At 36.3% G+C, this 15735-nt stretch overlaps 1 protein-coding gene across 1 annotated transcript in view; it reads left to right on the top strand.

The window, feature by feature from the left end:
* EIF3H (eukaryotic translation initiation factor 3 subunit H) overlaps positions 1 to 15735 on the top strand; it is a 99241-nt gene that overhangs the window by 32655 nt on the left and 50851 nt on the right. Inside the window, exon 2 of the mRNA XM_018058369.1 lies at positions 476 to 632. Coding sequence (XP_017913858.1) covers positions 476 to 632 — 157 coding nt within the window. The remainder of the gene's footprint in view (positions 1 to 475; positions 633 to 15735) is intronic.

Here is a 15735-nt window from a genome sequence, read left to right as displayed (position 1 = left end):
GGTCTTTGTTGCTGCGTGGACTTTGCTCTGGTTGCGGTGAGCGGGGGTTACTCTCGTGCTGTGGGAGCGTCTCATCGCAGTGGCTCCTTTTGTCGCAGGGTACAGGCTTTAGGGCACGCAGGCTTCAGTAGCTGTGGCTCTTCAGCTTAGTTGTTCTATGGCATGTGGGATCTTTCTGGATCAGGGATTGAACCTGGATCTCCTGCATTGGCAGGCAGATTCTTCACCACTGAACCACCAGGGAAGCCCACATGGACATTTCTGACACGTCTTCAGATTCCAAGAGTTTCAGGTGTACATTGAGACTATGTAAGGTTTTTTTTTTTAATGTAAGGGTAAAGGAAATGGTTTGTAAGAAATTTGGTCAGTTCTGTCATATAACTATGGGTTCATCAATATAGTTTTATTTTTTCTTTGAAATAAAGGAAGTGTAAACTATAAGAGTGATATTTAAACTTTTATTTTTTTCTTATAGGTGGTATTAAAGATTATCAAACATTACCAGGAAGAAGGACAAGGAACTGAGGTGGTTCAAGGAGTGCTTTTGGGCCTTGTTGTAGAAGATCGACTTGAGATTACCAACTGCTTTCCTTTCCCTCAGCACACTGAAGATGATGCTGACTTTGATGAAGGTAAGGGTATTCACACAAATGGTTATTGATCCAGTGTTCACTGTAACCTTTGATAATTGTTACCGGGAGTTCATCAGAGTAACCTAGTTCTCCGTCTCTTGAAAAAGATTCTACAGATTCTCTGAAATGAAGTTATATTATCAAAAACTTGATTAGTTTGGCCTTTAGTTATTCGGGATTTGTGATTCTGATAATTTGGGTAGGAGCTGTGCTGATGTTAACTTTCTCATTGTGAAAGCAGCTTACCAATTACAGTGTGAAGGACAGAAATCGTTGCTATGTCCCACAACCATTTCCTTCCGTAGTTTTTTGACTTACTGTTTTAGAAGAGATGAGTTGTCTACTTGAGAAAGAAGATACTCCTTAAGCATTTCAGAATCTTTGTGTTGCAGGGGTAATTGCTTTGTTAGCGAAGGCCAGTAGTAAGATCCTACCAAAGGCCAAGGTCAGCATCCTAAAGGATTTTTTAAAAAATCTAGTTGAAACAGGTTGTCCGAATTCTCACATTCTTGTCAGCACTTATTTGTTGTCTTGTTGATGATGGCCATTCCGACAGGTGTGAGGCAGTCTCTCATTGTGGTTTTGATGTACATTTTCCTAATATTGGTGATTGAGCACCTCTTCATATGCTTATTGGCTGCTTTTATGTCTTCTTTAGAAGGTGAAATGTCTTTTCAAGTCTTTTGCTAATTTCTTAGGGCTTTGTTGAAGGAGTTCTTTATATATTCTGCATATTTACTCCTTTTTGTATATATAGTTTGCAGGTATTATCTTTCACACTTTTGGTGCTTCTTTTGTTGCACAGAAGCTTTAATACAATCCAGCTTGTCTATTTTTGTTTTTGTTTTGTTTTGTTTCCCCAAGAAATCATTGCCAAGACCAGTATTATGAAGGTTCCAGTATTACGAAGTTTCTTCCATATATTTTCTTCTAGGAATTACATGCTGGTGCTGTACTCTTTTGATTATTGTTGCTTTTATAATATGTTTTGGAATCAAGAAGTGTGAGGTCTCCAACTTTGGTTTTCTTTCTCAACATTATTTTGGCTATTTAGGGTCCTTTGATATTCCATAAGAATTTAGATAGATTTTTTTCCTATTTCTGCAAGAAAAAAAAAAAGAAAGAAATGTCATTGGTATTTTGCTAGGGATTGCATTGAATCTGTAGATCACATTGGGTGTTATGGACAGTGTAACGGTATTCAGTCTTCCAGTTCAGGAATACGAGATGGATGTCTTTTCCTTTTGTTTTGTCTTTCAGCAGTGTTTTGTAATTTCCAGCATATAAGTGTTTTGCTGCATTGGTTAAGTTTGTTCCTAAGTATGTTATTCTTTTTGATGCTATTGTAAATGTGATTGTTTTTTAAATTCCTTTCATTCATTTTATTGATCACTTTTAACTTTGGTAAAATGTTATCTCATTTGACTTCATGTCCTCATAGTACCTTGAACGTATAGTAACACAAAGTATATTCTTACTGAGGTTGATACCTTGATATTGTAGTTTGATCTGCACATCTTTTTTTAATTGAAGTAGTACTTTTAGAAACTAACCAAGGCTGTTTTATTCTAGGCACTCAAGTATTTGAATTTTTAAAAAACTTATTAAAGTTTTGAAATTTTTTATCTTAAGCCAGCCAGAATCTCCCTGTTTCATTTGAACGGCTATAACATGCCTATTAAATGTGTGTAAAACACAAGTTTATGGTTGGGATTTCACTTCAGTCTATTCTGGCAGTATGTGGATATCTCTATTCCCAAAGAGTCGGACACGACTGAGCGACTGAACTGAACTGAACTGATACAAAATTAGGCTTCTTTAGTTTTGAGAGATAATTTTTAATCCTTTATTAATAGATTTCAGGAACTAAAAAGCCTCTTGATGAAAGTGAAAGAGGAGAATGAAAAAGTTGGCTTAAAGCTCAACATTCAGAAAACTAAGATCATGGCATCTGGTCCCATCACAGTGTCAGACTTTATTTTTTGGGCTCCAAAATCACTGCAGATGGTGATTGCAGCCATGAAATTAAAAGACGCTTACTCCTTGGAAGGAAAGTTATGACCAACCTAGATAGCATATTCAAAAACAGAGATATTATTTTGCTAACAAAGGTCCATCTAGTCAAGGCTATGGTTTTTCCAGTGGTCATTATGGATGTGAGAATTGGACTGTGAAGAAAGCTGAGCGCTGAAGAATTGATGCTTTTGAACTGTGGTGTTGGAGAAGACTCTTGAGAGTCCCTTGGACTGCAAGGAGATCCAACCCGTCCATCCTAAAGGAGATCAGTCCTGGGTGTTCATTGGAAGGACGGATGCTGAGGCTGAAACTCCAGTTACTTTGGCCACCTCATGCGAAGAGTTGACTCACTGGAAAAGACTCTGATGCTGGGAGGGATTTGGGGCAGGAGGAGAAGGGGATGACAGAGGATGAGATGGCTGGATGGCGTCACCGACTTGATGCACATGAGTTTGAGTGAACTCCGGGAGATGATGGACAGGGAGGCCTGGCGTGCTGCGATTCATGAACTGAACTGAACTGATTCCCATATTCACCACCCTACCTGGAGATTCACAATTATAATTCAGTAATAACTATTTTAGATTTGGAAGACCATGACTTGCCAGCATACTTTCTTTGATTTATAAGTGAGCCTAAGAGGTTCATTTGAAGTGACTTATTCAGTTTCCCTGTTAGTGGCATAGTTGGGAGCAGAATCCATTCCTGAAGAGTTTACATTGTCTCGTGGTTTTCTCAAGTAGTTAATTTTGTTTTATAAAATCCTCAGTTTATTTGTTAATGAATTCTTTTTGGCTGCACTGGCTCTTCATTGCTGTGTGTGAGCTTTCTCTAGTTACACAGAGCGGGGGAGTCTGTGGTTGCAGTGCGCAGGCTACTTATTGTGGTGGCTTCTCTTGTTGCAGAGCATGGGTTCCAGAGCACAGGCTCAGTGGCTGTGACCCCGCGGCATGTGGAATGGTACCAGACCAGGGATCGTACCTGTGTTCCCTGCATTGGCAGGCAAATTCTTAACCCCTGGACCACTAGGGAAGTCCTAAAATTCTTTTTGAAATATGAGAAGGAATAATGTTTAGTGCAATTATGGTAGATGAACCAACCAAAGATCTTGATCATTGGATGCTTAACTTCTCTTATGAACTTGAGATAATTGGCCTGTGTGCCTTTCATTAACATATGCTTTAAGAAGCTCATTTGAAAATAACACTGAGGTAACAACAGACTTCAATTTAGCATTAAATAATAAAAATATTACAGGACATTGTTTGCTGTGTATTAAATGTGCATTTTCTATAATCATTTACTGTGCATAGTTGAAGGTTTTATTCATTCCATTTTCCAGATGAGGAAAGCTAATTTGGAAACTAGTAGGACTTGCCATTTTTCTTGTATATGTGAAAAATCTAAGACAGTACCCAGTATTTCTTCTTGAGTTTTAGATTCTTTCATTTAATCTGTTTATTTATCTTAATGGATATTAGTATGCAGTCACCATTAGATTTTTATCAAACTTGATAAAAGTGAATTTTTTGTTATAGTTCTGCATGTTTATTATTTTAAATCATGCTAAAGGCCTGTTGTTTTGCTTACTGCTTTTCTGTTGTTTTATGCTTGCTAAAACTAATATTTGTTCAGGGAAGGATCTTTTGCTCTGACTTTCACCCTAAGGACGTAAAACACTCACCAAACATTTAATAATTTTAGTGATTACGTATTGCGTTGTGTTTGTTTGTTTGTTTGTTTCGGTTTGTTATTGTGCCCAGTGTAAACTAGAGATTCTGTGATCTGTGGGCCTGCTTTTGCATATGAAAAATTTTTTTGAACTTTTTATTTTGTACTGGACTATAGCTGATTAACAATGTTGTAATAGTTTCAAGGGGACAGTAAATGGACTCAGCCATGCATATACATGTATCCATTCTCCCCCAAACTCCCCTCCCATCCGGGTTGTAATGTTTCTTTGGAACACTGTCATGCCATTCACTTGTGTATTTTCTGTGGCTGTGTTCCTGCTACAGTGGCTTAGTTGAGTAGTTGTGCCAGAGATCATATGGGTACCTGGCCTGAAATTGTTTTTTTTACTGTCTGGTTCTTTAAGAAAAACGGACCATTTCTTTTTTATATATATCTTTTTCTTATTCTTTTCCCACTCATGAAGTTAGATAGTTCTTTTTATCATGAATTGATGGCTTTTTGTTTATTTCTTTTAGATTTTGCCCTTGACTCTGACTCTCAGTCTAGACTGTTCGTGGGCACAATAATGAAAATGCTGGTATTATCAAGTGTTTGTTTCACTGGTGCACCTGAAAATATCAGAATGGTAGTTTTTGCTTTAATTTTACTGCATTTTTCCTTTTTTTTTTTTTTTTTAAAAAACCCCACACATTGAATTACTGATGTTTGGGAGAACTGTTTGTAGATAATGGACTTCCCTGATGGCTCAATGGTGAAGAATTTGCATGCAGTGCAGGAGATGCAGGAAACGCTGTTCTGATCCCTGCATAGGGAAGATCCCCTGGAGCAGGAGGTGGGAACCCACTTCAGTGTTCTTGCCTAAAAAATCCCCTGGACAGAGGAGGCTGGCGGGTTACAGTCCGTGGGGTTGCAAAGAGTCAGGCACAACTGAGTTGACTGAGCTCACGACACGCATTTGTAGATAGTAGGAAAGGAAGGCTTTCGATTATGGTTGTAGGTTTGTGACCAGGTATTGTGGAAAGAGAGTGGTATGAGGCCAGAAAACTCAGGTGGAAATCTCAGCTCTATAGTTAGGATCTGTGTGACTCTGGATAACTCACTTCTGAACCAGTTTTTATCTGACTGGTTGATCAAGCACGTATTAGTTGCTCACTTACTGAATACTCGGAACATAGCTGAAGGAGAATTTCCTTACGAGGTTAACATTTTGAGTAGTGCTACAGTGGATTTATGTTACAATAAGGTGATTCAGAAAATAAGAAACTGTTGGCGTGAAGTTTCACTTTTTTTTTTTTTGGCATATGTGATAACTCATTTGAGTGGTTTAAATCTTGATACACTTTCATGTTACAGAATTTACTTTCTAGAGAGATAATGTGCTCCTATTAGAGAATATATGATTTTTTAAAAATTAAGTAGAAAAACTCATATTAAAATTCCCATTAGGGGGCACTATTATCAAGCTTAGGAGAACTAGAGACTAATTTGTTTTCTCAGACACGCAACCCGAGGCTTGCTAAAAGGGAAAAATATTTTCATCTGATAAGATTCAGATACTTTTTATACAATCAAATTCCTTAAATACGGTTATAAAGTGCAGTAAATTAAACACAGATCCAATAACTCACTGTCTTGTTTTTCAGTCAACTAAATCAATATAATATTGCAGGTGATATAAGAAGCTTACTTTATTCTGAATCAGAGCCAAATCCATAATTTTCCTATTTAGAATAGACAATTTTGAAAATTTTGCTCCTATTAAGTCAGTCACAAAGGATGATCCTTGGCCTTCAAATAAGTTTCTTAGAGAAATGAAGCATGAAGACTACTGTGCTACCAAAATGGAGTCGGGAATGAGATGATGCCTAACTGAGACTGTATTGACTGTAATTACTGAAGTAATTTCACACAGTGAAGCAGTACGCACACACCCATAGCTCTTAACCTTTCTGTTTATTTTCAGGTACTTGAAAATTATTTTCTTTTTTATTACTTAAGGTTAGTGTTAGAGCAAGAAACACTACTTAACACTGTGCCGTACGCTATCACTTTATCATCAAGCTTCCAAAAGAAAGGTAGCAGTGTAGCCTTCAACAGACTTTTTAAAGACTAAAGTATAGATTGGCCAAAATGTAATTAAAATGAAATGTAATCACAGTGATTTTTCATGGCATAGGTGTTATTTTGGTATCACTGGATTCAGAGAGAGTGGGTTTGTATGGTTACATTATTTTCCTTACTTTCTGCCTTGCTAAGCCACAGTTTACATTGGAGAAAGTCTCTGCTTAATTGCTTGCTTCCTGAAGTCTCACCTTCTCCTTTGCTTGCAGCCCACACGGTGAGGGCAAAATGGCTTTAAACCTGGCCGGTGGTTACTGCTTCAGCTGTGTGTTGCCTCTGAGTTCAGGGAAGCACCGAGTCAGAATAGAGAAAGCTTTTCATACTTTCTCAGGCCGATGGGGACATTCTGTGAAAAGACATGATGTTTAGTTATTATTTTGTATTATCTTCTATCTGTATGAACAGTCAGCGATCACTGTGATCTGTTAGACAAATTCAGTTTTTTTAAAAAAAACCATTTCTTTTCTTGCTTTATTTTTTCTCCCAAAGAACTTTTCTTGGTAGAAATATTGAAAGTTTATGTAGACCGTATTGGAGTGTGTTTTGAAACTTATTGGAGAAGTAGGAGCAAGTTTACTTTGTGCCGTCAAATTATTAAGTGGAGGAGGTATGATAAAAATGTTTCCGATATCTTAGGAAAAAATTTCTTTTCAGCTTTTATCCAGCAAATTACATTGAGTGGGTGGTGAAAAAGATACAGATACAAAATCTAGTTACTGCTTTGAAAGATTTTAGGTGGGAGAGATAAGTGTGTAAAGAATTGTGAAATAGAATTGATGTAAGTTTAGAGTGAGGAAAAAATGATGGCAACGCTCAGATAGGAGCTACTCATTCCTTTTGGGCGATGACTTTACAGCTACAGGGGAGGTAAAGTTGATTATCAGTTGCATTTTAAGTAATTTTTAAGAAAGTTATGTCTTGTGAGTCTGTTTAAATTATTCGCATTTTTGGGCCCTCATCCATAACACAAGCATCTCTAGAAACAAAGAACAAACTATTTAATATATATTCAATTTGGCATCTTTATTATTCAGAGCTGACTATGTCCCTTGATAGTATTTTTCAAATTTTGTTGCTGATTTTCTATCAGGTAGTGAAGTTGTCTTTGACATCTGGGTTCTTTTGATACATAAAACGATGCCCGATGGTAATTGAGTGCTTTGTTTATAGAAACTCAGGACCCTTGCTTCATTTAGCTCTATTTAAAATATTTAATAGGTATTTAAATAGAATGCTTAATAAATCTTAAATATTTGATAAACTATTTCATATATGTTTCTTTTTCAGTGAAATACTGTATGGTCAGATAACTAGAGAGAATCTGCACTCTGACTTACGCTGCAGTTCTCCAGGGTACTGATCCTTGGTGGTTATTCACGGTAGTGTTTTGAAAATGTTAAATCCTTCACACTGAGTGATTTATTGCTGAATATTCAGGGTAATGAACTTTAGATTATTGCTTACTTAAATTATTTTGATCACTCATAAAGCTATGGTTTGTGATTTGAAACGAACTTAATAACCTTAACCATATTTTATATGTTTAGTTTTTTGGCTTATTAAGGTGATTAGAATAAGAGAAGTAAAATCCAGATATAAAGCCTCAATCCTGATATTTGTATGCCTTTTTTGTTCTTCCAGTTTGGGTGTCTGAAGATTTTAAAATACAAGAGTAGGAGCAAAGTCTACTCCTTTTTAAAAGCTTGAAAAATACTTTTTGTGTTTACTTCATGTTTTAAAATTTAGGATTTTCCCCTCGCTTTTTAAGTGAATTGAGAGACTCCTGTGCATGGAAGGATATACTATTGAAAGTGTGGTCAAGGTAAAAGATTTTTCTGCTTTAAGAAATTAAAGCGCTTTACACTGTACCCTCCCTTGGTCCCTGAAGCGTAAGTGCTATGGTTTGGAAAGAAGCCAAGTAAAACCTGTTCAAATTTTGTGCAGACTTAAAGTAATACTTTAAGATTTGAAAATTACAGGTGGATACAATACTTAAATAGTATTTAAAATTCCTGTTTCCCAAGTCTAAAAATGTAATCCTTAAATTACTATTCCCAGTGGTTTAAATTTTAATTAAATAAAAATAGCCTTACTTTTGGACCACAGTGACATTAGGTATAGATATTTGAATTTATTACTGAACTTTAAGATAATAACCATTAAAAATGAACTGTTTGGGCACTAATTAAAATGTCAAAAAGTCACAGTTAGTGTGTAACCAAAGATCCTTGCTATTTCTGTTTTACTAAAAATTGTCCTAATCATCATAGTTAAAGCTAGCTTTCTATCTTACCCAGGAGGTGTTAACCTGGCTTCACCCCTCCCCCCCAATTCAATACATTATCTGACCTGAAAGTTTTATAGATTGATAGATTAATTATAGTTAGGTTTGATGTTTTGGTGCTAATAATTGTGTTTTGCAGACTGCCCTTTATATTAAGAGTGAAGTGTTCTGTTTGTTTTGTATTCGTCTCTCTAGGTGAAATTTTCGTAGCTCTTGAAACTTTTATCTGTTTGAGATTACTCTCCAAGACTTACCTATTATCAGTTTTAGACTGATCTTTTCATACCTTTATCCCGTTTCAACATGAGGATTATTTGCTGGCTTTTTTTTTAATCAGTAATTTTTACTCAGTACATTTTAGATGCTTTCTAATATTTCTGAAAACAAAGGCGATATTTATTTTGACTTAAGTAACAATATAATGGCATGAGTTTATAATGCAACCCTGCATCGCCCCTCTTTTCACCCTCTACACATTCACCCTTTGTTTTCTCTAATATTTAACCTACAGACTTTTTAATATACAATCTTTCTTTCCTCCTTGAATGGTGAGAGGATTACAGCTATTTCAGTGGTCTTTGCAGAAATATATCTGTCTTGTTTCTGTTTTGTAGAATTGGATGGGTAAGGACCTTGAGTGGGTGGCAGGCTACTTACTAGTCCCACAAGCAGCAGTAGTGGTTGTAAGAGTCCCGCAGCAGAGTCCTCATGGGGGCTTTGGACTTGGGGCACATGTTAATGACCCCAGCAAGCAGTAAAGGCGGCTGCAGCAGTCCCTCCACAAATAGCATTTGTCCTCAAGTGACTGTAGCTTCCAGGTAGCTCTGTTCTCACTTTACCTTCTCCTTTTCTTTTCTTTCTTTATCCCTGTGTTATTCACTCATCAAGTCAGTATTTCAGGGGGAACTATGTGCCAGGCATTTCCAGTGGCCATTTCGTGTCTATACCTGCTAAGGATGTTTTCTGAGGTGTTCATTATTTCAAGAACCTAGCTGTTCTGAGCAATGTTTGTGACTTGAAGCGTGGGGAGATTTGTTAGCACATTATGTTAGTGAAATCAGATTGTTAGTATACCAAGTGAAGATTATGTTGCTATTCAGGTGGAAGTCTCTGGAAAGTTTTTGTGTGGTTGAATGATTTAGGATTATAAATATGTGTCTGTAAATCTACACATCTGTGGATTTTCGATTCAGGATAATTCCATTATTTTGTAAAATAACATGGTTCCTCAAGATTTGTAAATTACCATGTTTTTCATTTTTGTCTTAGAAATATTTATATTTATTTTTTGATATCACTTGGGTGGGGTTCCCAAATCTTTAGGTAAAACTTCCTCTGTCAATAATTTAATCTGTAAACAAATATACTCAGTTTTAAAAGTCTGTGAGCAAGACTCTTGCTAAGGTGAATTATTTCTCCTTAATTTAGAAATTTCTTCTTTCCCTCCTCATACCACTCTTACCACCGTTCCTACTTTGAAACACAGAGAAACATTGCAAAGATTCATTATCAGAAGAGAGTGAAGCGTTATATGAAGAGTGGTGACGTAACACCTTTATGGGTACTAGCCATTTTTTCTGGTAAATGAATGAGGAATGGGATGGTATTAGACATACTGTGAAATGTTAAAATCACCGTAAGCATGTCTGGGTTACTTCCCGGCTCCTTCAGATGTTTGACATGATTAACCGTGAGACTGATGTGTTGCTAGAATCCAGATTTATATTTCTTTGTTTCTTGTCTCCTCATCCTACAGGCAGCTTGATAAAAAATAAGTTGCAGCCAGTTACACATGTGTGGAAATGGTGTGTACACATTTACCGTTATAGCTCTTGGTTGAGAAAAATTTTTGAATCATTTATATACAGATCTTGTAAACGTTCTGAAAGACATAAATTTAGATGGAGTTCTGGTAAGGTTCTGGTTTATTACTAATTGTAATCGTGAGTCTCTAAGTCTCAGCTTTCGCATTTGCAGAGTGGATCACAAGAGGAACTTTTGTAATTGTTTTTGTACACATGGGAAGCTGAAGCCTAGAGAGGCCCAAGTTTAAACTAAGTGGCTAATCCGGAACTAGAAATTCCACTCTGCTCATCTATTAATTCACCACAGTTTAGGAGGGTTTTCCATATTCCCAGTGTTTTGTTGAAATCGATGTGAGTGAGGGCTATAGATACATGTAGTTGTGACATGTAGGCATGATGTATTTACTTAAAGGCGACTTTTTGGTGTTATCATTGCCATCAGCACAGCTGGATTGTTGAATTTAACACTAGATTCACAAAGTTTCTTAAGTCTGTGCCGGTATATGAGGTATTAAGTCAAAATGAAGGGCAATTCTAACCTTCAGGTCAAAAGAAAATTAGTGATAGTTGAATATATACAGTCAGCTCAGGCACTCTTAAGCCCATTTCAATGCTAAAAGGACCTAATTGAAAGTATAAATTGATCTGGTTAAGTTAAGGGAGGAAAAATACGTTCTTATTAAATGCTGTCGAAAGAGGTTACAAACAATAGGTTGAATAGATGGTTTAATTTAACTCTGGAGATCAGTCTGGGACTGATGACACAGGAAGACTTTCTAGAATACATTGCTTTGCAGATGACTTAAACAGACAATACTGATAAAGCCTGTCATGTGAATTTCCTTCTTTACTGAGTACACAGTATGCTTAAGTGGTGTGCTGTGCAGTGCTTCCAGTCTGCTGTGCCTGCCATCTGCGCAAGCAGAGTGAAAGAGAAGAGAGTGTGGAAAGGAAATAGATGTGTTAGTTGTAAGGAATCTGTGTGAACACTGGGTGCCACTCATGACACACTGAGCGGTGAGTGGTTTTTCTTTGTACCCAGTTCAGCCAGCTGTCTGTAAACTGGAGGCTTGAAATGCATTCAGCTCTCAGCTTCACCTTGTGGATATTGTGGTACCTATGCTTGAGACCAAGTAGAAAATCCAAAGATAGTAACCATGATCTTGTCACCCTGTTATATTTTTCTCAAATTTTTTTTTTTGGGGGGTGGGGATAGAATCTTTATGCTGCTTTAGGGTTTGACACCATTGTTGAGGTAGATGTAATAATGCTGGCATTTTTACTTTGCCTAAATGGAATCTTTTTGGAAAGAAATTATACTATAAAACATGTTTCCTGAGAAACATTTAAATACTTTTTTAAAAGGTCAGTAAGACCTATAAATGAGAAAATTGCTTCAAAATCTTATAAGTTGTAACCATGTGAATGATGGAGAAGTTGTATATGGGTAAAAGGAATTGACTGGCAGAATCTAACCTATATAGCTTTGTCAGTAGGTAAACCTCTTGTTTGAATCTGAGGCTTATAACTTGTAAAGCCCTTCTTTGTGTATGCATATGGTTATCTTTTTGATGTAAACATAGGAGCCCTTATAAAACTGTGTTAATCATGAGTCATCTGGTACCTCCTTAGGAATTAACATAACCTTATATAGATGACTAATAATACAAAGCCACTGTGGTTTCTGTGGTTTTTACCAGCCATGGCTCTAGTTCTGAAACATTTAAAATGAGACTCGCTCCCTCTTTTAAAAATTTTTTTTGGACAAAGAGCTGTCTTATCAGAAAACTGCAGTAACTTAAGCAGATCCATAACTGGAGGGAATTAATAACAGAAAGTTTTTGTTGACACCAGGAAGTAGATTAAATAGTGCAATTGTGGTAATGAGTACCATATATGATAAGCTTGAGCCACCTGGGTTTTATTAGGCTGCTTGATACTTTGATCACAATATTATTTCAAGGCTTGTCTATTTAAATTGCTAAGGTTTCTTGTCATCTTTGTGATTTAGACCATAATTTCTTTCACTGCAGAGAGATTTTTGAAAAGAAAGGCCCTGGCCAAGCTGAAATTCTGGGGAGGTGCAAGTTCAACAGCTCAGCAATCCTTAGAACGAGAAAAGCTTTTAAACAAAATTAAAAGCTTGAAAGTACAGCAGTTGAGTATCGAGTTCATCTGACTTTGCTTCTCTTTAGATTTTTACTTGGATCGTAATTACACTTTTGTTGATCATATAGTAGTGGGGCACTATAATGCTATTTGGCATAATTCAATTAATTATTGTTTGATATAAATACATGCACTTAAAATATATATTCATGTTTTGAGAATGTGGTGCTGCTATTGGTTTCCCTTCAGCTGGTTTTAAGTGGTTTTGATGAGCATCTTTGAGAATTTATGGAAAGATTTTTTAACTACTTCACCCATAATGAATAAATTATACTAATCACAGAATTTGATAAATTGTCTTGCTTTTTGTCTTTGAACTTGAAATGCTAAACTTTAGTTAGCCTGTTGATATAGATGAATGAAATTTTTAGTCATTAAAATCAATAGATATTCCTTCTACTAATTTTAGAAATAGTCTTTCACAAGTACCTAATAGTATCTTTGTTAAGTATGATACTTGAGCAAATGTTTTGGCCTAGGGACAATGTTTTGGCCTAGGGACATAAATATTCATTTTGATTAGTAAAGAGAGGACAGGGAAGATTTAATAATTTAAGATGTTATTGTCCCTAGCATATTAAAAGTGCTGTTTTGAAAATTTACATGTAAAATGCTTTGTACATTTATTGATGTGCTTATTAATTTTCACTGTCTTGAGTTTTGAGTACTCTTACAACTGTTGTTAGTTTGGCTTGAAGTTTCCATGTCTCAGTATAACTTTTAAGCCTTAAGTGGTTAAAGGCACTTAAGACTATAATGGTCTTCTTTTAATATACCTGATTTGCCCTTGGTATTGAAAGAAGCATATGGAAGTGTTAGTCAATCAACAGCCTTTTTGTTTTCCATGATAAGACAAAGGAAAAACTATTAAAAATAGGAAAATATTTGATCATTGGAAAAATTGCTGAGCAAGAGCTTTGTAACATTCTTATTTTAGAAAGTAGGTAGTGCTTTTAAGTTTTAGAGGTTTGTAACCCATTGATTGAGGAAAGGTGAACTCATATAAAATGCAGAGGCATAGATTTAGGAACAAGCAGGTGATACAAGCAGAGAAAAATGAGGCCTGTCACTTAGTTTGGGGGAATGGTCTGAAATAATAATAGAGTCAGATTATGGAAGACAGAATGCTTGAAAACAAGAGGCTTAAACTTGAAGCAGTTGTGTGTCATTCATTCTAGGTGCCCCAGCAGAGGTATGAGGGTATAAAATTTATCTGTCTGACTTGGTCTAGAAGCAGGAAAAACAAAATGGATAATGGGGGTTTGAATGAAATGTGGGCAGTAGCAATAAGAGTGAAAAGGTGATACTAAAGAGTTGGAAGAAATGGCAAAAGGTTGAGTTCAGGTTTATACACACATTTTGAGGGCTTGACCTCATGTATCAAATAGCTTTAGTATCTGACATATTCCAGAAGAATTAAATCCTGTTTGTCATCCCTTTTCCTCTCGCATAATTTGTGAAAAGCATCTGTTCTGAGATACTGGTGTGTATGACAGAGCAGGTGGGTAAGGTAAATGTGAGCTATTGATAACCACCAGGGCACAATACAAGCTTTACTAAAATATTAAATATTTTTCAATTCAGGGAGCTTTGGGGGGCATTTTGAAAAGTACATGTGTTGTTTGGAAGAGTCAGTGTGATATAGCTATGGATTGATATTTTTAGGGCTGTCTTAAGAAGAGAGGATTAAAGCTCCAAAGGACAGAACTGAGATGTACTAAAAATAGAAATAAAGAGTAAAGAAGATTTACTTCACTCTTCTGACAGAACTGTCCATTCATGGGATGGAATTCTTTAGACAGTCATGTCCTGTCTTGAGAATAGTTTTTACAAGTTGGTAGATTCATCCATTCATTCAAAAGATATTTACTGAGTCCAGCTATTTCAGGAACTTTGCCAGATATTTAGAGACAATCTAGTGAACACCTAGAGGAGAGAAACATAAGATAGTTAACCAGGTGAAATAATTATAAATTGTGTTAAGTAGTGTGGAAGAAATAAACAGATACTGTAGCAGGTGGTACCCCACCTTAAATGGGTCCCTTCCGAGTCCCTGGTACTGAGGTGCATTCAGCTGTTCGAGAGCCAGGAGTAGAAGAAAACCAAGTGCAAAGGCCATCTCTGAGGTGGGAATGAGCTTGCCGTTTGTCTAGCAACTCTCGGAAAGCTTGGCTATCTGAATAAATCCTGCTGAGTGAGAAACAAGGGGCTCTGTCATTTAGAGCCTTATAGGAATTTGGGTTTTGTTTAGTAAGTAGCAAGAAGTTACTGAACTGAAGAGTCTTAAGTTAATGTAATTGAGTTAATGACTGTCGTGTTCTTTATAATACTGTGACTCAATCTCAGATTTTTCTTCTTGGTGGTGTATTTGAAATATTTATGAAACTTAGCTTGGTGATTGAATGCATTAGTGATAATGTTCATTTCAAGAAGGTTTATCTGTGGCTACTGGATAACTTTTTTTTTTTTTAACTTTTTGTTCTGTATAGGAGTATAACCAATTAACAAATGTTGTGATAGTTACAGGTGAACAGGGAAGGGGCTCAGCCATACATGCATGTATCTGTTCTCCGTCAGACTCCCCTCCTGTCCAGGCTGCCACATAACATTGAGCAGAGTTCCATATGCTATACAGGAGGTCCTTGTTGGTTATCCATTTAAATATAGCATTGTTTACATGCCCATCCACAATTCCTTAACTGTCCCTTCCCCCCCAGCCCCCACACCCCTGGCAGCCATAATTTTGTTCCTAGATAACTTTTATAAACAAGTTTTTCTGGAGTTTTTATTTTTTTATTACATTTTTTATTTTGAAATAATGTTGGGTGTACTGAAAACTTGCAGAGATAGTTTAGAGAGGTTTCTGTAGTCCTCAGCCAAGCTTCCTCTAATGTTATCATCTTAACATTCCTGTGGTACATAAGTCTAAGAAACCAACATTGGTACGTTACTGTTAACTAAACTCCAGACCTTATCCAGATTTCACCAGTTTTTCCATTAGTGTCCTTTGCTT

The sequence above is a fragment of the Capra hircus genome, chromosome 14 (assembly GCF_001704415.2).
Source record: "Capra hircus breed San Clemente chromosome 14, ASM170441v1, whole genome shotgun sequence".
NCBI lineage: Eukaryota > Metazoa > Chordata > Mammalia > Artiodactyla > Bovidae > Capra > Capra hircus.
Note: the sequence above shows the minus strand (reverse complement) of the source record. Positions and strands in the feature narration are given on the sequence as shown.